Source organism: Bombyx mori, chromosome 25, assembly GCF_030269925.1.
Source record: "Bombyx mori chromosome 25, ASM3026992v2".
Taxonomy (NCBI): Eukaryota; Metazoa; Arthropoda; class Insecta; order Lepidoptera; family Bombycidae; genus Bombyx; species Bombyx mori.
Genome location: NC_085131.1, coordinates 12,767,833 through 12,794,781, shown reverse-complemented (window position 1 = coordinate 12,794,781; position 26,949 = coordinate 12,767,833). Strand labels below are relative to the sequence as shown.

At 36.9% G+C, this 26,949-nt stretch overlaps 2 protein-coding genes and 1 long non-coding RNA gene across 3 annotated transcripts; 1 reads left to right on the top strand and 2 right to left on the bottom strand.

Moving 5' to 3' along the window:
• Positions 1–394: 394 nt before the first annotated feature.
• Positions 395–26,949, top strand: LOC134201446 (uncharacterized). The gene is made up of 3 exons (XR_009976737.1): positions 395–1,055; positions 26,336–26,517; positions 26,718–26,949. It is a non-coding gene; the product is annotated as an uncharacterized LOC134201446 (long non-coding RNA).
• On the bottom strand, positions 1,348–8,269 carry LOC101741856 (uncharacterized). Its single transcript, XM_004924041.4, has 4 exons — positions 7,998–8,269; positions 7,246–7,299; positions 3,703–3,930; positions 1,348–2,152 (listed from the first exon to the last, which is right to left on the bottom strand). Exons 1-4 carry the CDS (start codon positions 8,053–8,055, stop codon positions 2,010–2,012), a joined length of 483 nt encoding a protein of 160 aa, XP_004924098.2. The 5' UTR covers positions 8,056–8,269; the 3' UTR covers positions 1,348–2,009.
• LOC101744500 (uncharacterized) lies at positions 13,270–20,060 on the bottom strand. Its single transcript, XM_038020519.2, has 3 exons — positions 19,891–20,060; positions 18,054–18,207; positions 13,270–14,587 (listed from the first exon to the last, which is right to left on the bottom strand). Exons 1-3 carry the CDS (start codon positions 19,891–19,893, stop codon positions 14,385–14,387), a joined length of 360 nt encoding a protein of 119 aa, XP_037876447.1. The 5' UTR covers positions 19,894–20,060; the 3' UTR covers positions 13,270–14,384.

Sequence of the window (26,949 nt, the reverse complement as noted above, 5' to 3'; positions counted from 1 at the left end):
GCTTTTATAGTATAACGAAAGTATAATTAAAATTTATTAAAGTTTAGGGGTGTCTGGCAGGGGGTAACAACTGGAAAAAGTGTCCGGCAACGGATATCGTGATTTCTAAAGATATTCTGGAGTAAATATTAAAAAAAGAAACCTTTATACTTTAACGAATTTAAGGTACTATTTTATATACCTTTACTGCCTGTTACCTGCCCACGTAACCACAATCGAAACTCTATAATCGCGGGTTGTTCTTACCTGTGTTGGAGACATACACAGAGAAACTTTCAGCTTTTATAAAATAACGAAGGTCTGGCTGTCGCGGGCTCTTGGGCTACCACGATCGAATCCCACGACTTGGCGACTGAATCTCTAACCCTTAGTAATTATGTACTGTTCAATTTATGCCTACTGCTCGTAACGCATATGGTAGGTATGGTTACCATGTATCCGTACGGACTCAAGAGGTCCTATCACCAGTAGACCTAGGTACCACTGCCCCGCTTATTTCTGCCATGAAGCAGTATTGCGTTTCGGTTTGAAGTGGGGCAGCCGTTGTAACTATACTGAGACTTTAGAATATAGATCTCAAGGTGGGTGGCGCGTTTACGTTGTAGATGTCTATGGGCTCCAGTAACCACATAACATCAGGTGGGCTGTGAGTTCGTCCACCCAACTAAGCAATAAAAAAAAATCTACACCTCGCCACCACAAAAGTCTTTAATCAGTGCATTCTCCCCGCGATGACCTATGGCGCGGAAACCTGAACACTGACGGCGGGGATCGCCCATAAGCTGTTAAGAGTCGCACAGCGGGCGATGGACAGAGCTATGCTATTTCTCTAAGGGACAAAATCCGGAACGAAGAAATTCGACGGAGAACCAAAGCCTATGACATAGCTGTTAAAGCTAGCAGGCTGAAGTGGCAATGGGCGGGGCACATCTGTCGAGCCAGCGACACCTGGTGGGGGAGGAAAGGCTTCGTATGGAGGCCACGGATAGGTACCAGGAGCGTAGAGCGTCTTCCAACCAGGTGGACCGACGACTTAGTGCGCACGGCGGGAAGTCGTTGGATGCGGAAGGCGGAGGACCGCATTCTGTGGGAGGCATTGGGAAAGGCCTATGTCCAGCAGTGGGCAGATAAAGGCTGATGATGATGATGTAAGTATAATATCCTTCCGGCATATAAGCCTGTTAGAAAAATACAAGTATCCAATTCAAAAGTAAAACACATAAAAAGGTTTGGAAAAATTGTTATTTCCCATTGTAGTTCAAAGGTTTTCTTGCATTTGATTTCGGAAATCTAAAAAGGTGCTTACTGTTGTGTGGATGTTAATTAGAAATTAATAACGCTTTCAAATATTAATTACATATATTTATTGTGAATTTAACAATCGCACACGTTACGTACAGTATTCAAATTGACAAAAATAAATGTATTTAGTGGTTATTACCGTCGAGTCAAGACAATTAATTGCCTTTTACCTACCGTACAAATTACCAAATAAAAATAAATCTAACACATGCCTACATACACATTACTTCGACAGTATTATCACATTTTGTGTTTGTTTGTTAAAAAATAGATCATGGATGGTTTTAAAATAAAATTTCATGTAATAAAATAGTCGTAAAAAAAATTGTTATGCTCTTTTTCTTCTAAGTGCCTAGCAGAAGGTGAGTTGTCACAGTCTGCAGCTTCAAACCTCTCGTAGTGTACAACTAAATATCTAAATCGATTTATTTTGACTTCCCATCTATATTACAGTCTAAATTATCATTATTGATTTTCTCAGAGAAAGTATCAGTACGTTTTTGTGATACAAAAAGTACGTCCATATGTCGCATACATTATATTATATTGTATTGTTTAATGACATCGTTTTTAATGTTAACCAAAATTACTTTAGCTTGCTTTAAAGTATATTTTTCTCTTTGTATTATCTTAACTTTATGCGTTCACAATGCGAATCCAATCAAAACAGATGGAACAAATGGTAAAGTTAAAGTGCTCAATTATGCTTAGATTAATGGAGCCACGACAGGCGTGTCCACGGAATTCTTCTGAAGATCCACACAGCAGCAGTTGGAGATCAACTGATATTCTTCACAAGAGTTGGCGTACAGGAACTTGCAGTCCGTTTTGCGACATCCATAGCCGGGAACTGAGGATTACGTTGAATAATTAAAACAATTTCAATGCAAATTATAGATGTAACGAGTAAAATGATTTCGTAGGGATAAATTATTATTTTATCCACTAAAACTAATGGAAAATGTTTGATGTTGAACACAGATTTCAATAATCTGTTCGAATATATTTGATTCGAGAAAGTTTAAAGAAATCATTAATAAGGGCAAATTCGTCGAAATTACTCTAAATTACTTTTAATCTTAGAGTATACATGTAGTATAATGTATATACTCTAAGATTAAAAGTAATTTAGAGTAATTTTAATTATATCTGGAAACTTAAGGAAGCGAGCGAGTCGCTAAGTTTCTTTCTTTGGCTTTTAGTTTTAGTCAAAATTCTTCATTCAAATAATAACAATAATATAGTATTACTAGGACTCGTTGTTCAGGGTAGGGTCAATGGTAAGAGATCTCGTGGACGAATCTCCATGCACTGGACTGATCAGGTGAAATACCTAACTAAAACCCCACTGAACGAGTGCGTGCGCCGGGCCTCGGTTCGCAAACTATGGAAAACATCTGTCAAGGCTTTAATAAACAAGAATTCCACATGACCACGACTGCTCTGCCAAGAGCAACCGACTAAGATGAATTACTAGGACATAATTTAGAGAGATTATATTGGCTTTAACAATGTCGTAAACTATACTGTGCCCAGCCGAAAATTGTTCAATTCTACTTGGTCCCACTTCATAACAAAATAAGTTAGTATGAGATAATTTAGTCTTTCCCAAGTAGACTTTTTTTCTTTCTTTCTGGCTTTTGTTACTTCAGTTTAAGTACAACCTTGCCAACGTCGGGTAGTGGACGTATCAACATAATTGAGGCCGTCAGTGCAAAAGCGGCCTAAGCAGTATGGAAATAATGAAGTTAGTTTTTTTTTTTAATTTATGCGCGTTCCCGTGACGAGTCATTGTCAGGGACATTTTTTAGGCTTATTTGCTTTTTTGCCAATTTTATTGTTCACTATTTGTATGTTAGGTTCGTATTTCGTTCTTTTATAATTTTCGTTTCTCTGATTATTCTTTTACATTTTGTTTCTTTGCCTGCATTTACTTTTTTCCGATACGTTTTCATTTTCACTTCTCATTCTCATTACATTGTCTAAATCTGTTACATTTCTCATTGTACGTTTAACATAATTATTTTTACATTTTCTTTTTATTTATATTATTTAATTACTAGATTACCATTTTAAAAATTACATTATTATATTATGCATAATACCTTATTAAATTACATTATTTAAGATTTCCATTTTTCTTACAACGAATTTAGAATTTACCTTAACAATACTTCGTAGGCAAAAATATACGCGCTAAAATTATGTTTACAAAGTCATCTGTTACTTGACTGAAACTAGAGATAGGCCGATTTTGCATAAAAATTTATTATGTTTTAAATAAATTACAATACATAAGCACGAATATGAATTGTGGGTTAGGCCACTTTTGCGCTGACCGCCTCAATTATGCCAAGACATATTATTTCGATTTGTTACGTAATAAAAAAATATACTCACAAGAAGGATTATCGCAGCAGCAGGAATCATGGGCTTGTTTACGCGAACAGTAACTATACACTGACGAATCACATAGGGGGCAACCGGGATGAGCCCCGGGCGGTCCCGCCGGGCCGTACTGACCCGGGTATCCCGGACCGCTCGGATATACCCCTGGACCTTGCGGGTAGTTGCTCGGATAATTGCCCGGATACTGCCCAGGGTAGTAGTTCCCGTAGCCAGCACCGCCTACCAAATAGTCCCAGATTTCTTTTATACCGAAACCTGTAGGTGAATAATAATTGATGGTGATGATGAGTTAGAATGAGGTGAAGAGGCTGTTAAATTATTAGTTTATTTTTTAAAATATGTGATTGATTTCCTAGACCAGATATGATGTTGTAAGAGTTATAAATGGCACATCTTGAAGAAGCGTCATAGTTATTTTATTCGCATGTCCAAAATGAATCCTCACCGTAGTTGAATTAACATAGTCTTATTTTGTACGACAAAGCGTTTCCCACATGAAGCGAAGGACGTGAGTAATGAGGTTTTTTTTTGAGAAAATGATGATGCAAAATGACTTCACTGAAGGTGTTTAGTTGAATTGTTTGTGAATCCAAAGATCCGTTGTGTATAGAAGATTTATATTATAGTAAACTTTTTACGAGAGTACATTCTTTTTTATTTATTGCTTAAATGGGTGAACGAGCTCATAGCCCGCCTGGTGTTAAGTGGTTACTGGAGCCCATAGACAACGCAAATGCGCCACCCACCTTGAGATATAAGTTCTAAGGTCTCAGTATGGTTACAACGGCTGCCCCATCCTTCAAACCGAAACGCATTACTGCTTCACAGCAGAAATAGGCAGGGTGGTGGTACCTACCCGTGCGGACTCACAAGAGGTCCTACCACCAGTAATTACGCAAATTATAATTTTACGGGTTTGATTTTTATTACACGATGTTATTCCTTCACCGTGGAAGTCAATCGTGAAAATTTGTTAAGTACGTATTTATTTAGAAAAATTGGTACCCGCCTGCGGGATTCGGACACCGTTGCATCGCTAGATACGAATGCACCGGTCGTCTTATCTTTTAGGCCACGACGACTTCTGATTCACACAAACATTTAATTTTTCAAAGTCGTAGGTGTTTTTCAATGACGAAGAAACTAAATTTACGTAAGGTACCGTTTCCTAATTTTAAAATACAAGCAGACCGTTTTATTTTTATGTTTTTATCCTTATAATTATAATTTATAGGTCTTATTACTTATAATTTACTTATACTTTATTAGTCTTCTAAGTCTCTCCTTTATATTATCTCTATCGGTTATTTCATAAAAGGTTTGATAATTTAGCATTTGTATTTACCTGATTCGGTATTCCGATTCGTTAATTTGAAACATTTGCTGGAAAAAAAAAAAAAAAAAAAAAAAAAAAAAAAATTAAAAATAAGTGCCGGCGTCAACAAATTATAATGATGTATTTTATCTAATCTCTAAAAATAATATGCCTTTTTTTTGTATTTACTACAACAAGTACGTCAAATGCAACTAAATTTGTTAAATCAAGATGCGCATCGAACAAGGAAATATATGTTATGTAATTAAATGATAATTAATACAGTTCTATTAACATACAAAATAAAGTACGTGTTTAGGTAAAGATTTGATGAGACTTATTACATTTTGTGTGACCTTGTCGTTTCCTGGATTTTTTTTCGGTTCGGTAATTAGTAGAAATAATTACCCGCTAATATAAGTACGTTTTGTGTTCATTGTGGCGTATGATAATTATTTTTTGTGTCGTTTGAAAACGTCATCCTTAATTTTAAATGTCGTTAGAAAATAACCGTGTCGTTAATTTGAGACAATTTACGTCTATTCTCGAACGAGGTTTTGTGTTGCATGTCAATTGATAAGTAGTGTATTTTAGAGTAACTAAATATGTAGTATTAAATAGAATATTGTAGGCTGTTTTTTTATTATGAATTCTTGGAGCCTTTGCATACCTACTTAGGACATGCCTACTGCTACGAATCTTTTGGAAACTTTCAAAGAACCTACGAATTATTATCATCATCACCCTCCTAATGACCCACTACGCATCACAGTTTGGTCTTTGGCATTTATTGCCCATTGGCTCTCTCATATGATATTTTCGACATAGTTTGATAGAACGAAAGAAAAACTCTGCGAATTGCCACTGGCGGCGTAATGTTAGATGAGAAATATGTATTAAATGTATTATTTAATAATGTTTCTTTGTTGTCATAGTCAAATGCTCTTTCCGTAAAATGAACATCAAATCTGTGAAAAATCTTATTATGCTTTCTTAAATGAGTGAATGTACATTAAGCAGTGATTAATATAATAATATTTAAGTACATACATCTGACTGTGAACATTAAAATTACGTCAACATCATTCACTACTGACTTACTGTCAATTTTTCACTTTTCAATTATTCGCTTATGTCTGACCGACCAACATTTCATCGGTCATTAAATATTTTATGGGATTATTAATAAGCTGCTAACTGTGATCGTTAGTGAGAAAAAAAATAGGGTATTTTACTGTTTTTAACACGCTTTTATTGGCTTGGTATGTAGGTACGTTTGTTTGTTTGTATGTAGCTGAAGCTTTGAACGCAGTTTTCACTGACTTCAAGACGTTGCCACCTGTTCAGATGGGTGAGCTCGGGCTTAGTCGGGAGGGCTTGGATTGACTAACAGTCCCCGAGCGCCTCCGAAGCGGGCTTGACAGCTTGAGGTCGGTTGCTTTGCGAATGCTCTACTATCGGATCGGAATCATTACCAATCGTACCATATTGTTATCAACTCTGCGTAAATTCTTACCGAGGCTCAAATTTATAGTAACCGTGCTCTAAACAAGCTTAATATTAGATTTGTGTTAACTGCTTAGAACTCTTTAATGAGGCTCTTAGAAATTCCGGCCGATCAACTTGGATGATCGTAGCAAAAATTCGTACGTAAATTCGCATAATCTATATATTAATACGTGAAGCAAAAACTTTGTATCCCTTTTTACGAAAATTGCGCGGACGAAGGAGTATGAAATTTTCCACACGTATAGAGAATATAGAGAAGAATTGCACAATGCTAATTTTTTTTTTAAATAATGCATAAAAGATACAATACATAAATAAAGAAAACATTACACACACTACATACCGTGTATTTGACGCACACACGCATGCATACTATTTACTGTCAAACTTTTGTTCTTGACGTCTGTTGTCAAATTGAGAATAGATTAAATATTGTTTGTCTTTATTAATATTTTTTATAGTGTAGTCTTGGCGAAATTTGTGATTATAGAAGTATAAAATACAATCATAATAGTGTACAAACTTACAATTCCAATTAATTATAGTCGAATTTCGACTACTGCGGGACCTCTAGTGTTAATAAATGTTTGATGCGTTTTATCGTTTGCAAAGTGAAATGAGTTAAATGTTAGAGCGATGTGTCAACATGCTATACTTAAAATCCCGTCGTGCCATGAGCATGGATCCTATAAAGAATATGTCGGACTCACCGCTACCGATGCTGGGCCTATTCCTGCTGAGGTCATAGTTTGTTGAATCAACCCCTAAATGATATATTGAAATCACAATTATTTACTGTACATACACATGTTGAAGTATGTTGTAACGTTTGAGCAAAATATAAAAATTACCATAATAAATTTTGTACGATCAGAAATTTTTGTTTTATTCCTCTAAATAATAAAAGTAAAAGGCATGTCGTAATTTAGATTCGATAGGTTGTGCTAGATAGATTGAGTTTATATAAAATTTTGATTTAATGCGATGACGGTGACCAGATTTAAATTTAAATTTAAGTATGATACAAAAAAAAATTCAGTCAAGTTTCACAATCTTATTATTCATTTAGAAATAACAGCTTATTGCAAATTCTTCGCTTAAATTTTTTGCTGAATAGACAAAGAAAATTTAGTGTTCAAAGTTTCGGATATATTAAGATATTATTACATATGAAGAGAACGTGTAAAATGCATTTTCCATTTATTACTTTTTGAAGATCTAATCACAGCGGTTGATCATTATTGTTTGGTTTGTATTTTTATGGTTTAAATTTCAGGTCTTTATTTTTATATTAAAACTTTGATCATATGTTTTTTTAAACCACGGAAATATGTATTTGCTTGTTTTGGCGATGTTTATTTAAGGTAAATTAAACTTAATTCAACCCAGTTGGATTTTACCATTATCTAAACGAGAGCTTCTATTTATTTCAAATAAAAAAATTAATAAAAATCAATCTTACCATAACCAACAGCAAATGTACAAGCAAGTACAAGAGCAAATATTTTCGAGTCCACCATTTTAATGCACTTATAAAATTTTATTAAGTTTTGTAATGTCGTCCGTCTTGCGTCCAGCGGTTCTCAGGACTGAATATTATGATAGAATTAAGTCTAAGGCGGCGGATCAACCGGTACAATCGCACAGTGATGTGCTACAATATTTTATGGCTTATTTTAACTGTACCTGAGCTATTCTAAACTTGGTTAATAGGCTGACAGCCCACTGAGTTTCTCGCCGGATCTTCTCAGTAGGTCGCGTTTCCGATCCGGTGGTAGATTCTGCGAAGCACTGCTCTTGCTAGGGCCAGTGTTAGCAACACTCCCGGTTTGAGCCCCGTGAGCTCACCTACACGTCAAGGAGAAGCTGAAATAGCCTCTCAAGGCTATCAGCATAGGTAGGAAAAAAAAGGCTGACATAAAAGTAGTATACCGTTTGTTGATTAAAAAGTTTCGTTCGTGAAATTTCAATTAAACAATTTATTCAACAAATTATGTACAACAAACAAATTATGTACCTAGTTACTGTTTGGCGATATTGATATTGTCGATATGTGAAATGAATTTATTGTTTTATTCGTTATTTTTTCCGATACGTATTCGTTGGTGGCCTAAGGGGCTATTCTAGCTTCTCCCGGACGGGTAAGTGAGCTCACGGGCTCAATATGAGAGAATTTGTTAACATTAGCAATAGTAAGAACAGTGCTTCAAGAATTCAAGAATCTTGAATCTACCACGGGATCGGAATCGAGTCCCACTTAGGAGATCCGGTGAGAAACTCAGTGGGCCATGTCTATGGGTTAGTTCGCTCGTCGATCGACGGGTTCGATGAGGACTGTGACCGGTGCTTGTAAAGCCTTAAAATACCGAGTTAGTTCTTTTTAACTGTATGTATTCCAGTTATGTTGGCCCTGGGGTCTCACTAAACTGCCCTGTGTTCATTCAAATGTACATTCGAAACACAGTAAAGATGACAAACAAAATAAAACAATCTCGTATTCATTATGATTATGTATGTATCTATTCGCAACAGTTACAATGTACAAGAGTATTCGTTGGAAATTGTAATATACGAAAATTATCACTGTAAAATTAAGTTTAAAATTACTTATCCCTTACCTTGACATAAACATACCATAATGGGTCAAATGACCCATTTTGAACTTTTGCGTTGAAAATGCACATATCATCTTATTGCTTTTGCACATTTGAATTCATGGCATTTTCTTACCAATGAATGTATAGTTATTACTCTTTTATTTATTTATTTTGAGTAATACTTGCCGTATACCATTATCTACCAGCTATGCTAGAAATAGGTACCAGTAAGTGTTGGTATGATTAGTACTAATGCTTTTACGGTTTGGCGAACATCGAAAATCCTAGTCCACATTGTATTTTTTTTGCGGAGAGAACGGAATATAAAAAAGTGGGAACTCAGTACAAAGCGAGAGCTATATAACTTTTTCAGTCTATCTAATTGTCTGAAAACCTTTTCTAAATGCCTGTACTTCGTGTGCCTTAGGATACTTGTCTCAAGGGCCAGTCCGGTTGTCCTTAAACTTCTTAAAGTGCATTCTATTGCTGGATAATTGGCAATAATGTACGTAGCCTCGATAAATGTGGAAAATTTCAGAAAATTACATTCATTTACGTTCTAATTTAAGTTAGATGAGTCGACTATTATCAAAGGCGGCAATCTGACTTTTGGACAATGATTGGTAAATCAGAAAAACGAATTATTGACTTTGTATTCCATTGGCAGTCACAAAACTCTTCAGAACGACATCTTAGATAAATAACAGGTTAACTATTAACCTTTATTTAATGCAGGTTTTGAACCGTATTCTTTGAAGGAGACGATTATATTCAAATAAATCTGTATTGACATATCAATAATTTTTTTTTGTCTAAATGCACAGATTGCCACCTTTGATAATAGACGACTCAGATATAGCTCGACTTGTTTGAAGCGTTTTTTTCTCTACCTAAAAACCAGTAGCTGTTTTTTCCCTTTTCCCCCCTAGCTAATCGTTGGTAGCGTAAGGGGCTATTCCAATTTGACGCCGACCCGCTGGTGAGCTAACGGCTCAACCTGAGAGGATTGCTAACACTAGCCCTAGCAAGAGCAGTGCTTCGCTGAATCTACTACCGGATCGGAATCGCGACCCACTGAGACGATCCGGCGAGTACTAGTAGCTTAGAGAAGCTATTCTGGGAGGCGAGCGTATGGAGCTCAGTATGAGCTGTTAATATCAGCCCTAGCAAGCGTAATGCTTCGCCGAATCTACCGCCGAATCGGTATCGCGACCTCCTTAGAAATACCTAGCAGGATCAGTCTATGTAGAACGAACAATAAATTTCTTCTTTTTTTCTTAATACCAACCAGTCAGGATATTAGAGTTAATTATAAAATTATTGTTCTGTAATCGGTACTTGATGCGTGTGCAAAATTTTCAAGTTAAGCTGATGTCGATGAAAATGACGTTCACAAGATTACGTTACGCACAAACAGACATACATTCATATATAACTAGCGGATAAAAGCTTGTTAGTGTTGTCAAATGGCACTCACGTAAATTTGCATTAAAATACAAACCGTACGCAGAGTTATTAGAACGAGCTGCACGTAAAAATGTACTCGCTCCCTGTCTACCCGATAACATCTGAAGCGTGAAGATAAACATGCCATTAACTAATCGCGATGGCTCGTTGGCCGATGGACTGGTTTTGCGAACGGTACCGCCGTTCGTTGACCCCGGTCACACACCTTACGGCCCTGACATTACATATGTTTGCGGTTTCCCTTGAATTATTTGATATCTCAAGTAGAGTCAGAAAAATTGAAAAAATTAATACTAGTGGCTTTTTTTTGTTTTTATCTTAAAAAGACTCAAGCTCGCAAGATGAACTCAAGACCTGAATGATCCGGCCACCTTGGGATCTGAAATCCAAGTTAATTACTTAATTACTTTAATTGCTTAGTACTTAAAATCAAAGAAAGTACTAAAGATCTACTAATACATATTAAATTATATCTCAAAGTTAACGTCTGAGTATAGGATGTGTATTTAATATTTATGTATTAGATATATTTATGAAACTTATTTATTTATTTCACTTTATGTAAAATTTACATTGGCAGACTCAATGCCTAAGGCATTCTCTGCCAGATACACAATCACATATATGTACATACACACATATAATAGTTTATACAGTATAAAACGAATACTTACTATCTCTATATATAAAAATGAATTGCTGTTCGTTAGTCTCGCTAAAACTCGAGAACGGCTGGACCGATTTGGCTAATTTTGTTCTTGAATAATTCGTGGAAGTCCAGGGAAGGTTTAAAAGGTGAGAAAATACAAAAAAGCTCGGAATTATATAAAAACAAACAATTTTATTTTTCCTTTGATGTGTCCCTTTGATGTGTCTTTTATTTATCGATTGAGGCACTACGAAGTCTGCCGGGTCAGCTAGTAATATTATAAATATTTTTTATCATTTCTTAATTTTAAGTTGCATTGCATGGCTCGATTCAAACATTATAAACTTCAGACCACGTTCGCTTCATTTAAGACCATCTATCTACAATACTTCTATTTTAAAACGTTTTTAATGAAGACAAAATTCTATGATATGTGTTTACTGAATCCTCTTGCTGTAATTAAGTTTTTTCTTTGTCGTGTCACTCTTGTCAGAGCGGTCGTGGTCGTCATTCGGTAGGTACCATTGCTGTGGGCAGATGTTAGGTAAACTCACGAGCAATCCCCACTTCTAGCAATTAAGTTAGTGTGTTTCTTATCAGTAAATCCTAATCCTGGGTTTTGTAACGTATGTTCCATGGGGAGTGGCTTTGAGGAATTGTTTGAGACGATACCCTCATCTCGTTTTTACCATCGCACCGCCCGCCATCGTAGTAGAGTTCATCCATACTACCTGGAGCCACTGAATCTCGGATCCTCCCGATCCACTAACGGTGCTTTTAGGTACCACAAGCACCGGTCACCGTTCTCGTCGAACCCGTCGCTTGCGACGAAGGGCTCGACGAGTAAACTAACTCTCAGACACAGCCCACTGAGTTTCTCGCCGGATCTTCTCAGTGGGTCGCGTTTCCGATCCGGTGGTAGATTCTGCGAAGCACGGCTCTTGCTAGGGTTCGTGTTAGCAACGTCGTCAGGTTTGAGCCCCGTGAGCTCACCTACTAGCCACGGTTACGCTGGAATAGCCGCTCCAAGCTACCAGCTTAGGTAGGAAAGAAAAAAAAAAGCGGTCATCCACAGTGCGTTTCCGGAGATGTTTTTTGCCACGTACCATCCGGCTATGGAATGAGCTCCCCTCCACGGTGTTTCCCGAGTGCTATGTCCTTCTGTAAACAAGTCTTGTGGAGAATATTAAGTGGTAGGCAGCGGCTTGGCTCTGCCCCTGGCATTGCTGACGTCCATGAGCGACGGTGACCACTTACCATCAGGTGGGCCGTATGCTCGTCTGCCTACTAAAGCAATAAAAAAAAATCATAAAAATTACACGCGGACAAACATTTGTCTTTAAAATCGATTCATATTAAATACATGCAAATCCGTGGGCATGTTTTTATTTCTAATTACAAAACGGGTCTCCGAGAAGCAAAACATTAAAATTCTAAAACAGATTGGCAAATTAAATGAGATGAAATATTAACCACAATATCTTGATTTTAAATTAACATTGATTATTAGTTAAATATGGTCTGTGGTTGTGGTCTAGATGTATCCTACTGTTTTCATACGAAAGGTCTTCGTTTGAAGTAAAGCACTTATATGCGTTCAGTTTTCGAAAAATCATTTTTTTTATTGCCCTTGTAGGCTGACGAGCCCACGTGATGGTGAGTGGTGACATTCCTACAACGTCAAAATTACACTAATGACAACCACTGACATTTTATACAGAGTAAGGTTCTTGCTGCTCTGGGTGACTACCATTACGCATTTACCTAAGAAAACTCCCATAATGTAAGTACAGTACGATTGACAGAGCAAGTTTGTTAGGCGATCCGATGTTAAATTAGCCACCGAACTCGCTTCTGGGGTCCACGATGCCGCCCACGAGGCCAATGATCGCAGCAGATGGAGAACAATAGTACATGAGAGAATGATGCAGCGGAGGAGTCACGACCTTCGATAATGAGGAGAACGAAGCAAGGAGGAATTGCTTTCTGTAGACTACATAAATAATTACAATTACCAGTACTTTGTTTTTTTTTGCGGACGCATACTAATGTGTCAGACCATTTATTTATTTATTTGGGAAACAAACAGTACAATAGAAACATAATATTTTAAAGAAATAGTTAAAACAATAACCAAATATGTTTCCACAATCAAAATCACATATAAGTAGTAAGTGAACAGAGAAGAGAAATTTAGAAATATAAGTTACAAAAAAACAAAAGCAACACAATACGCACATATTATTATGTACATCAATTTACACTATAAAACTATAATACTCATCGGACTAAATCACCTTATAAATATTTTAAAATAGCTTTTCTATATGCTACAAGTGACAAGCAAAATATGTCAGCGTTAGAGAACTTAGCATCATACAACCTACAAGATCTACGGACAAAATAGAAGCATATTTCGTTCAAGCCGTGGACATGTGGAAGGTCTGTTTAGAACGCGCGGAAATACGACTACATTTAAATGAAAATTTGGAAAGAAGATAGCTAGAATCAATCTCATTATTTATTATTTTATATAAAAACATTTGATCCCTCAGTAGCCTACGATCGACTAGAGAGATAAATTCTGTCGGCTCTGGTGAGTTAAAGCGACGACAATGCTATAAAAAATGCTTAAAAACTTTTATTAGACTCTTTCCAGTCGCTCAATATAAATATTATATTGGGGATATTATATATACTAGTTAGTGGTCGCCCGGTAGTAGAAATTCGACTATAATTCATTGAAATTATAAGTTTGTACACTATTATGATTATATTTTCAATGACCATTATACTTCTATAATCACAAATTTCGCCAAAATATTACTAAAAACACACAATATTTAATTTATTCTCGATTTGACCACAGACGTCAAGAACAAAAGTTTGACAATAAATAAATAGTATGCATGCGTGGGTGCGTCAAATACATGGTAGTGTGTGTAATGTTTTTTTTTTATTGGTTTAATGTATTTTTAGGCATAATTTAAAAAAATATTACCATTATGTACTCCTTCTCTATATTCTCTATAAGTGTGGGAAATTTCATACTCCTCCGTCCGCGCGATTTTCGTAAAACGGGATACAAAGTTTTTCCTTCACGTATTAATATATAGATATAAATATTATAATTAACTTAATCTAGCCTAATATAGGGTTCCAGTTTCATTGCCCTCATGATGTCACCGGTGACCGAGCACCGTCCTGCCTGCATTATCGATCTTGGATCTTCCTTCCCTTGGACAAGCTGCTTGAAGTAATGCTCGGTGAGTGTGAAGACAGTGTCAGGTTCGTCTTCGGGTTCGCCCTCGTAAACTGTTACCGCGTTCAGGTCCAGTGCTGGAATGAGAAGAATGTTTTTGGTTTTGAGAATCCGTGCGGTTGATTCGTTGGACTGTTAATCTATACTAATAATACCTCCTGGCTTAGCATTTGCTCGCCCACTTGTCCTGGTGTAATTGGAAAGGCCTTCGGGCCACCAGTAATCTTTCAATCATAAAAAAAACTAATCTCTATATATAAAAATGAATTGCTGTTCGTTAGTCTCACTAAAACTCGAGAACGGCTGGACCGATTTGGCTAATTTTGGTCTTAAATTATTTGTGGAAGTCCAGATAAGGTTTTAAAGGTAGTTAAATATGAAAATGCTCGGAATTAAATAAAAAGAACAATTTTGTTTTTCCTTTGATGTGTCCCCCGTCGGACGGATTCCTTTTGTTTGTTTTAAGTTTATTTTATACAAAAGTTTAGGTCTTTTATTTATCGATTGAGGCACTGCGAAATCTGCCGGGTCAACTAGTAATATATAAATCTACAGTGGTTTTTACGGATGTTCCGTTATAACTACTGAACCATGCATTCGATTGACTTGAAACTTGGTATCCGTGTAGAAAATACATGTACTTAATGGATAGGCTAATATTTATATGAGTGTATGTTATATGATGAGTATACTAATATTTATACTCTCTAATAATAATGACAATAAATAATAATGTTAATTTTAAATGCCCAGCGAAGCGGACGAGTACGGCTAGTCAGATTATATACCTAGGTTTACATATTCGATACAAGTTTAATATAATGGTGACCACGAGTAACAACAATTATTGCTTATGCGGGTGGACGAGCTCACGGCTCACCTGATGTTAAGTGGTTACCGGAGCCCATAGACATCTCTATCTCATTATCACCCACCTTGAGATATGAGTTCTAAGGTCTCAGTATTGCTACAATGACTGCCCTCAGGTGGCGGAATTTACGTTGTAGATCTCTATAGGCTCCGGTAGCCGCTTAACACCAGTTGGGCCGTGAGCTCGTTCACTCACCTAAGCAATAAAAAAACACGAAAGTTTATAAGAATGTATGGATGTATGTTTGTTACTGTTTTATCACGTCAACACCAATGAATGGATTTTGAGGAAACTTTACTACGGTAGCTTATAAATCAGAATGACACATAGACTATAATTTATGAAGATATAATGTGAATTACCCAAAATATAACGATAAGTTTTTATTTATTTATTTATTTATGTACACACTAAAAGGAAGACATAGTACAGAGTAATAGGAAATTATGTACAAAAGCACTGCTTATTTCTTTAAGAAATCTCTTCCAGCAGACCTGCGAGAGGATTATGAGAATAATAATTAAAAGTGATGAGTGTGTGTAGAACAGCTAAAACAACAAATACAACATGAAAATTATGTGTGTATATGTATAATTAAGTGTCAAGTGAGAAGGAAAAAAAATCTGCCATCTGCGAACTATTCTGACATGCGCCGCAAAAACTGTTGGAATTACACGTATATAATGTAAAATGAAAATGTTTATTTAAAATAATACTACAAGAAAGCCCGTGTAAGTATCTTTTATTTGTAAACCGTTATCGCCAAAATAGTGAACCATAAATGAGTCGACTATTATCAAAGCCGGCAATGTGACTTTTGGACAATTATTGGTAAATCAGAAAAACGAATTATTGACTTTGTATTCCGTTGGCAGTCACAAAACTCATCTGAACGACATCTTAGATAAATAACAGGTTAAGTATTAACCTTTATTTAATGCAGGTTTTGAACCGTATTCTTTGAAGGAGACGATTATATTCAAATCAATCTGTATTGACATATCAATAACATTTTTTTGTCCAAATGCACAGATTGCCACCTTTGATAATAGACGACTCAAATATAAGAAGAGGAAAGATCAGATTTTTTGTTCGTTACTTTCTTTTTTTATTGTGTTTGTTTTTGTCACGATCAGATTCAGATCAATAATCAATAGATCAATAATAAATTACAGTTCCCGGTGGGAAGCGCGGGCGGATCGCGAGTTTTACATAATTGTTAGTTTGTATTCCATTCGTAACGAAAACTAATTATAATGAATTGTAAGAAGAAACCGTTATTTTTACCAGTGATTACTTTCACAAAGTAAGATATATAATCGTTTTGCCATGCACGCATCTGCCCTCTGGCGATCTCTACTTTCATCGCTAGGGCTGCGAGAAAAATTGCGGACTTTTTTTTTCAATTTTTTTTTCTTATATTTAATTTTAAATTGTCACCTGAGACCATAGACAACTACAACGTAAATGCCGCTATCCAACTATGAGTTTTCAATTATACATTATAACAGCTGCCCCACCCTTCTAATCGAAACGCATTACTGCTTGATGGTAGATATAGACAGGATCATGCTACCTACCCGAGCGGGGTCACACAACGCCATACAACCGGTACATTGAGGTATTAAAAATGTTTTTTACAAGAAATGGCAGCCATTTTGTTTTAGGGCCTACGATTTTGTCCTGATAGTAAGTAGGCATATAGTGATTGGTATATTTTTGTTGTTACATCCGAGAACTTGTTTTTTTCAAAAATTCTTAAGGCAGCCCTATTTAAATTTTTCATTAACATCGTTAATTTTAGTTGAACGTCCGTCAATTTCACGTGAGGTTGACCTCAAAGTGTCAAGTACGTAGCGGTCAAAGAAAATAAAGAATGTATGTTAAGCTAAACTAGATTAGCGTTTGAATGTACCCGTAAAGAGGGTTATTGAAACACAACCTGTTGGCTTCAATTTGATCGAAAATAAGGTTAGATTTATCCATCTAATTTCAATAGAAGTGCCAGTATTGTAGAAAACTTTTTTGGTGCTTATTTCTACGTTCTATTTTTTCCCGTTTCATAGGAAAACGGTCTTTGGTGTCAGACACACACTGACAGACAAACTGAGAAAAAAGTATTCCTATAAGAGTTGAATTAAAAAAAATACTATTTTTCTCTTATTTACGTTTGAAAGCGTAATAATGTGAGCTACATCATGAGAAGCCGTCGCCTTGGACATCAGCTTTTACAGGGATACAGTCAAGCCATCGTCTATCGGTTAATAAATGATCTATAGTTGTGTGATGATGAAATGAAAGTACATACTTGTTGAACGTTAAAAAGAACTACCGCCAATTCACAAAAATCTGGCCTCTATCCTGAGAAGAACTGGCAAGAAACTAAGCGGGCATCTCTTTTTTTGTTTTCTTTAATATATTTTTTTTTAAATATTCATTTTTACAATGAGCATTATAACGTAACAATTATTGCAATATTGAAATGCCCGGAGCGAGCAACTCATTCCCACTTTGTGCAATCTTCTAGATGATCATTGACTTTATAGTACACTTTATTGCACAGATGTTCTTTAATAGTTTTCTTCAACCTATGTATATGTAGGTTCTGAACATGTTATGGGATTTTGTTGTACAGGCACACTCATTCCAAGAGTAGACAGAATGGTACTCACTCCAAGAGTAGACAGAAGTTCCCTTGATCACATGAAAGGCGAATATCCCTCCCACTTCCTTCGCTTTCTGAACGTCCACTGACGATAGTCTGCGTTTGATCCTTTTCACCAGCTCTGCCTTGGAGATGTTCACTGGCTCGCTCTGTGATGCACCCTGAGAAGTGACGTGAGAAGTGCTTTTTTTATATCTTTCTGTCAAATTAGATATGTGGCTCTATAATATTTAGTTTTTTATTTTATGACGATTTATATTGTTTAGTTAATCCCACCACATTGGTCCAAATGTTGTCGTCGGGGTCACCAGTTTGGGAGGCTTAAACGACGAAAGGAAAGATCTTCCACCGAGCGGGTGATATTGCTCGGTAGACCGACGGTCCGAACGTAGTTGTTCGGAACTTGTATATATGCGAGCTTATCTTGAAAATGTCGTAAGCGAGATTCAGGCATCTGTCAAATATCTTGCGTTGTATGATGGCTATCCGCCACAGGTTATAGGAGAGTATAGAAGACGTAAGATGATAAAACTTTTTTAACGTGAATCGATTGCGGTTGGACGTCCTTTTGGAAGGGCGAAGACTTGGCTTAGTTGGCTGCTGTGTGAGTCGGATGGTAACATGACACTAGACAGATGCGACCGAAAGTTCTAGACGTTATACTATGATCAGATCTTCTTTGATCCCCAGAAAAGTGTGTAGAAAGGATCTATTTTGCTGTAAGAAAACCGTTTCTGATCCACATATAGATGGGTATTTTTTAAGCTCTATGAAGATAACCCATCTTATAGCTCAACCCTGTAACGTCATGATGTTAATACTATTGCTCAATTTGAGACACAAGATTGAGGTCTCGATTATATTACCAGTCTCTAGTAGAATGCAACGGCTGTCTCAACGTCTAATGCAAGTTTGCTTTGTGGATGTCTGAATGCCACCAGTTGGCTAGAGGAGTAGTCTTCTAAGGCGAGAAATATATACACAGTAGAAAATGTCGCTTACGATCAGTAACTTTAGTCCAATAATTTTTGTAATCGTTCAATAAATTATAAAATTCATGAAATGATAATGCGCGCGATGCATATTTTAAGCTCTAAATTCTTCTCTTTGCTGATAAAAATCCTAGACTTTTTGTCTTTAAGTCATTTTGTATTTTTTTGTCTATTTATTGTTTTTCTTTTAATCTTTTGTTTTGAACTGCCAATACATACAATTTGTTTTTGCCTGTATCATTATAAAGTTGGCCGGAGAAGAAAGCTTTTAGCTTTATTCAGAATTTGTCTATGTAAACAAACTATGTCAACAAAAACAAGTTAGACTACAATAGTTACGCAGGGAATGCGTTTTGACAAATTTAAAATAATTGGGCCGTTCGATCTCCAAGTATTACAAGAACAAGAGTTTTCAAATTCAAGCACCGAAATATTGAGTTAAGTCTTTTTAAATGATTTGATTGCTTCGAGGGTCTACGATGTTTCCCAACGTGGGGCCCACGCCCTACAAGAGGGCAATTTAATAATTAAGGGGGCCAATCGCACTAAATTAATATAGAAGTATTAAAATTATTTTGAATTTGTATTTCAGGTTTTTTTATTATATGGTTTGAAATATTATAATACTTACCGTGTTCTGATAATAATTCCATAGTGATTTTTTCCTAAAACCTAAATTTTTGTTTCATAAGTGAATAAATCAATTTTTTAATGTTCAAAATTATATATGGGGGGCATAATCATTTTAAAAAATGTTGCAGTGGGGCATGTCACAAAAAAGGTTGGGAAACACTGGTCTACTACGTCAATAAAACTGTTATTAGGAAGTAAATAAGCGAACAATGGTCTCACCATGTTGTCGTGTGGCAGGCTCCGGTACAGCGACTGGAGTGGCTCTGAAGTGGCTTTCACTTGTTGCAAAACACTTGCTTTACGTACGCATAGTGACCCTTATTTCGTATGCCCAGTGGATATTCATTGAACAAATGTTTGACGTCTTTTGACGTACAACAAAAACATAACTACAGCGGTGAGGACTGTCCAATAAAGGCCTTGTCTTTAGGACGTATTAAGGTTGAGTATTGTAAATGAATATAAGGAGGTTTGTGATGATTATGTAGGATTCCGGCATGGAAGTCGTGTTAATTTTGTATCATTCCCCACAAACTACCGCTAATTTGACGGATTTTTCATCCTTTTCTAAAGTTCGTGTTAGACAGAGATAGGGAAGTTGATATATGCGGACAGTGGATATCCAAGTTGAGCCGTGAACCAAATTTTTGAAATGCTTCTTCGGTCACATTAAATTTAATTAAGTTTTATGAAATCTGAGTCTTACAAAATAGCTAGCCAATTAGACCGTGCATAATGATTGTTGTACTGTAATTATTTTTTCGATGGTTCAGTGGTCAGTAACCTTCGCGGACGACACGTTGGTCGTGGCCCGGGCGGATGATTATAGGAAGTCTGCCCGTCTCGCCACAGCGGGAGTGGCCCTCGTCGTCGGGATGATCAAGAGGCTGGGTCTCGACGTGGCCCTCAGTAAATCCGAGGCTCTGTGGTTTTACGGATGCATGTGACTAGGAGGTGTATGGAAATGGTAGTGCAAGATAGACGAGGAAGAGGACGACCGAAGAAACAATGGATGGAGTGTGTGAATGACGATATGAGAGAGAGAGGAGTGAGTTTTGAGATGACAGCTGATAGAAGAGAATGGAGATAAAAAATTCAAATTTTTTTTATTGCTTAGATGGGTGGACGAGCTCACAGCCCACCTGGTGTTAAGTGGTTACTGGATCCCATATACAACTACAACGTAAATGCGCCACCCGCCTTGAGGTATAAGTTCTAAGGTATCAGTATAGTTACAACGGCTGTCCCACCCTTCAACCACGAAACGCATTACTGCTTCACGGCAGAAATAGGCAGGGTGGTGGTACCTACCCGCGCGGACTCACAAGAGGTCCTACCACCAGTAATTACGCAAATTATATTTTTTGTGGGTTTGATTTTTATTACATCTAGTGTGGTCACATGATGTCCAAGATTTACGCCGGCTCGCTCGGTAAGTTTTCACTTTTTATATTATGATTACGCATGTGAGTCACTGGCTAATGGCCGTGGAAGTGTTTGTTTTTGGTTTCTTTTTGTTATTATAATTTTCGGTTATAAAAAAAAAAACAGAAAGAGACCGAAGATTTTTCTCGATCTCCCCATTCTTTGTAAGAACGTATGTACTACGTGTCGGTGGAAGAAAAATAACTGTTAAGTTGAAAACGTTCGTTCATCAGAAGAACAATGAAACTATAGAGGTATATAAAAACCAAATCACATCTATACTAATATATAAATCTACAGTGGTTTTTACGGATGTTCCGTTATAACTACCGAACCAGGCATCCGATTGACTTGAAACTTGGTATCCATGTAGAAAATACATGTAGTTAATGGATGGGCTAATATTTAAATGAGTGTTGGACTCTCTACACCAGTGGCGGGGGCGTTAATGATGGCAATCTTTGTGAGGGTGAGAAATAATAATGTTAATTTTAATAGCCCAGCGAAGCGGACGGGTACAGCTAGTATATTTATACCTAGTCTTGCCATAAATACTGAGACAAAGAAAAAAAAATCTATTGCAAATAAAATTTATTACTTATACAGTGTGTTAGTTTAATACATAAATATAAAACAATTTAAAGTATAAAAAGCTTATTCGAAGTGGTCTCCATTGGCTCCGCTGGATTATGATTTATGGTCAGTTTTAGAGAGTACGGCTTGCTCAAAACGCCATGATAATTTGGAGTCCGTAAAACAATCCGTACGATTGGCAGTGAAAAATTTTCCTATGGAAAGAGTGCGTGCTTCTATTGATAACTGGCCTCAACGTTTAAAGGACTGTATTGCAGCCAATGGAGACCACTTCGTATAAGCTTTTTATACTTTAAATTGTTTTATATTTATGTATTAAACTAACACACTGTAAAAGTAATAAATGCTATTTGTAATATATTTTTTTTTTAATTTGTAATTGTAACAGTATTTATGGCCAGACTAAGCATATCTATAGTTTCAAATTTCGAATACTTAGTCTATGGTTTCGAATACTAAATGTTTTACCAGTTTTTGCTGTATATTTTGCTGTTCAGACATTAATTTCGAAAATTTATTTTGGGATATTTGAAATTATAGATATTCAAATTAAGGCCGCAATCATCTTGTTTGTTGAAGAACTACTGCATTAAGGAGTTACGGAGAACTGGCTTCGATTCGCAGTCAGAGTTAGTTTATGTGAGGTATTGTTTTAGTATTTGTTGTATGTGTATCCTGCCCTAATTAGCACCGGAGAATATAATATGTGGGAACTTAGCAACTTTTATTTATTACTAATTTATCCTAATTATTACTACTACTAACTATTACTATTAATTTAGCCCAATTATCGTAATTCTACCCTAATTATATCACTCAAAACTAGTACAGATAAAAATTATAAAGAAATTACGAACTCGCAAACAAGAAAGTGAGTGTAATGGGTTTGATTCATAAAATGTACATTAACATTTCTTTTATTTTATGTAATGAACACACAATGCACTTTCTACTCTGATTCGACTTAAATTGATGTTGATGATGCGGCCATAGGGACCGGTTTTGGCGTTTGGTAGCTTAACGTCGAAGGGAAGAGGCTCCCGATCGTAACCGCAACTCCCGGCTAACCGTACTTTTAGGTACCTCAAGCACCGGTCATCGTTCTCGTCGAATCCGTCGCTTGGGACGAAGGGCTCGACGAGTAAATTAACCCACAGACACAGCCCACTGAGTTTCTCGCCGGATCTTCTCAGTGGGTCGCGTTTCCGATCCGGTGGTAGAATCTGCGAAGCACGGCTCTTGCTAGGGTTCGTGTTAGCAACGTCGTCAGGTTTGAGCCTCGTGAGCTCACCTACTAGTTACACTGAAATAGCCTCTCAAGGCACGGCAGGCAAGGCAAGGCAATCAGCATAGGTAGGAAAAAAAATACAGAAGGGAACATCTTCCATCGAGCAGGCGAAATTGCTTGGTAGCCGTTCGAAACTCAAGTAAATACGCAAACCTATCTTGAAAATGTTGTTGACAAGATTCAGACATCTGTCAAATATCTTGTGTTCTATAATAGCTGAGCTGCCGTGTCTTTTTTTTGTTCCTACCTATTCAAGTAACCTCGAGGGGTCATGCTGGATTCGCAGAACAAGTAGATGAGCTCACGGGGCTCTAACCTGAGGACGTTGCTAACACTGGCCCTAGCAAGAGGTTCGACGAGAGGTACCTAAAAGCACCGTTAGTGGATCGGGAGGATCCGAAATGACGTGCTTAGGGCGACGTCGACTGTTTACCATGTACCGTCATAACGAATGCACGCACATACAGCGCTACTGTTGAGCTTGAGCAAATTGTAATTAATTTAGAGGTCAATTTCGATGTTAAAGTCGCGGTCCATGGTGAGATACGAAACGTAAGCCTCGATTTTACAATAGAAAGGCCGTGCCACATTTCGAATAGTAATTATTATATATTTTTTTCCCCCTCCATATTCGCTGGTACCTTTAGGCTGCCTGTCCACTGGAGCGGAGCGAGGCAGCGGAGCGGAGAAACGGAGAAATATTAACCAATAAGATTGCACAAAACTTTACTGGTGGTAGGACCTCTTATGAGTCCGCACGGGTAGGTACCACCACGCTGCCTATTTCAGTCGTGAAGCAGTAATGCGTTTCGGTTTGAAAGGCGGGGCAGCCGTTGTAACTATACTGAGACTTTAGAACTCATATCCAAGGTGGGTGGCGGCATTTACGTTGTAGACGTCTATGGGCTCCGGTAACCTCTTAGCACCAGGTGGGCTGTGAGCTCGTCCACCCATCTACGCAAATAATCTAAATTTTAACTCGCTCGTTACGTATTTTCACGCAGCAATAGATTCGAAAAACGATTAGGGATCGTCGTATATAATAAATTACAAATTGTATACAAATTTACAAATTTTAATATTAACTTGTATAGTTCTATAGATTTTTTTAAACATTACTTTATTAGACACAAACAATCTGTATAAATTTTGCAGCAGTAATGGAGGGATAAATGCAATGACACAGATTATACCGAGAAAATAAATAATACATAGTTTAAAAAAAATAACAAAATACACTTTTATAGAAAATCCAACAGAAAATAAATTTTAATAAATTTGTATTAAAAATAGTGTAAGATTAATGTAAGATAGTGTAAGAAAAATGATTTTATTGTAAAAAAAGCGTGGGGTGCTTTTCAGGATATTATCAAAATGACCCTTCTACTCATATCTGTTCATAAAATATTTATAATTACTGATACCATGCACCCCTGCAACCTAACCCATGCATCAGCCCGCTGAGTTTCTCGCCGGATCTTCTCAGCGGGTCGCGATTCCGATCCGGTAGTAGATTCATTCGCGAAATAATTGCTCTTGAGTTGTTAGGTCTCCTTCGGAGGCGCTCGGGCAGTTGTTAGCAAATCCCACCCCTCTTGGCTGAGCCTTTGCTCGCCCACCTGTCCTGGTGAAACTGGAAAGGCCTTCGGGCCACCAGTAAACTTTCAATCATAAAAAAAAAAACCATGTACCCCACGTTTTTTTTACAATAAAATCATTTTTTCTTACACTAGTTTTAATTCAAATTTATTAAAATTTATTTTGTATTTTTTAGTTAGTTTTCTATAAAGGCGTATTTTGTTAGTTTTTTTTTAATTATTATTTATTTTTAATTTTTTATATGAATTTTTTCAATTTATTTTTAAAAAAATTTTTTAATGTTGAATTGGCATCGGTCCTTAATAAGTATACCAAATTTCGAGTTAATCCAACGTTTTGAAGGGGGTCAAAATCATGTTCAAAGATTCCGTTACAAACATACATACCTATGTCTGAAGCTAATAAAAGCGTATTAAAAATAGATTAACAAACTCAACAAAAGTATGTCTGTATGTGCGAGTTCTAACAGCTAATACCGTATATGCAATATCACGGTTTAGGAAATGAAAAATTAAGTTCGATATATTGACCATTAGCGCGCAGAGGAAAGATAAATTGTTAACGGTATTGCTGAAACTCGATTCACCCATATTTCGGGATTATCCGGCGTTTGCACTGTCTGCGTTGTGGACTAAGTCATAGGAATAACGGAAAAGTTCGATTTCATACGATTGACTCCAAACCATACCTCTGAGAAGCCAATCATAGACCTCTGATGTGGCATACTGCTGCAGTCATGTCGTAAGCCTCTAATTACTAAGCTCCATTTAAAGTTTTTTTCTGTGTTTTTCTTTTGATTGGCTAGATAGGTGGCGACGAGCTCACAATCTACCTGGTGTTAAGTGGTTAATAGAGCCCTTAGACATCTACAACGTAAATGCGCCACCCACCTTGAGATAAACTCTAAGGTCTCAGTATAGTTATAATGGCTGCCCCGCCCTTCAAACCGAAACGCATTACTGCTTCACGGCGGAAATGGGCAGAGTTATGGTACCTACCCGTGCGGACTCACAAGAGGTCCTAACTTAGAAACACAGATAAGCCACAGTAGCAGCTATCAGTCAGGCGTATGTACATCTACTAACAATGGTAATAAAGAAGGACACGGTCACCCACTTTCTGTTAAGTGGCTATCAAATGGTAACATACCCGACCCAGTAGACCGAATGGTAAACCGTCGACGTCGCCCAAAGCACGTCATTACGGATCCTCCTGATCCATTAACGTTGCTTTCAGGCACCACAAGCACACGTCACCCTCCTCGTCGAACCCGTCGCTTGCGACGAAGGGCTCAACGAGCGAATTAACCCATAGACACAGCCCACTGAGTTTCTCGCCGGATCTTCTCAGTGGGTCGCGTTTCCGATCCGGTGGTAGATTCTGCGAAGCGCTGCTCTTGCTAGGGTCAGTGTTAGCAACTCCGATTTGAGCCCCGTAAGCTCACCTACACACGTTAGGGCGAAGCTGAAATAGCCTCAAGGCTATCAGCATTTGTAGACGAGCAATGCTGAGAAAAAATTGTCAACTGTACAATGGATGACCACTATTCAAGCCGTCATCAGCAAGGAATAGGTATTTGCCCATAATACGCCCAACCAACCAACCAACCTCCAAATATATAAGCATTACGAAGGGTGAAATGCTACACGGTTTGAGCGACTTTTCACTTAACACGCGACATTAATCTTTGTAATTAAAGGTCCATTTATTTTTGTATTAGCACCAACAATTCGATATTTTTAATTGAACTTGAATTAGGTCGACTGTGAAGTCATAGGATGGCCGGGTTGTGACATATATATATATTTTATAGTAAAACGACGAGCTCTGCGTGTGACTTGTTTTATTGGCGGAAGTAGTCTGACTGTATTGCCATAGATTAGGTACATTCTTTACCTGACATCTCCCCTTTTAAGTTAAAGACTAAGCTTATTTTTAAGGTAAGTACAATACTTTTCTTATATGACTAATTTCCTTAGTAGCTAAGACATTATGAAATATGACTGACTATTTACAAACAATACTTAAATTAATATCTTATGAACTTATGACTAATAATTACAAAAGCGTTGAGGAGGTCTAATAATACGTCCGGAACGTGTTGTTTTCGGTAATTGACTAATATCTTTTCCTTTTTTAGGTATCACGGTTTCTTTGGAGACTGGAACTACAGGTTTTAGTATGTGCTCCCGATTTCTCCTGAATGTTCCTTCTGGGGACTGAATAGTATAACTACGAGGTTCGTTTTCTGTTTGTTTTATACGACCTGGAACCCATGAACTATTGGGCTTGTGTTTGAAATATATTTTATCACCAACTTGTAAATCTGACAATTGTTTTGTGTGTTTATTATAATAAAACGTTGAATATTC

Excerpts from the sequence above, each read along its gene's own strand:
- LOC101741856 (XM_004924041.4), bottom strand. The coding sequence starts at position 8,055 with ATGGTGGACTCGAAAATATTTGCTCTTGTACTTGCTTGTACATTTGCT. Across the intron at positions 3,931-7,245 it reads TAGGCCCAGCATCGGTAGCG|GCGGTGCTGGCTACGGGAAC; the intron begins GTGAGTCCGACA and ends ACTATTTGGTAG. Across the intron at positions 2,153-3,702 it reads CTGCTGCGATAATCCTTCTT|TTCCCGGCTATGGATGTCGC; the intron begins GTGAGTATATTT and ends CGTAATCCTCAG.
- LOC101744500 (XM_038020519.2), bottom strand. Across the intron at positions 14,588-18,053 it reads AACTTCTGTCTACTCTTGGA|CACTGGACCTGAACGCGGTA; the intron begins GTGAGTACCATT and ends TTCTCATTCCAG.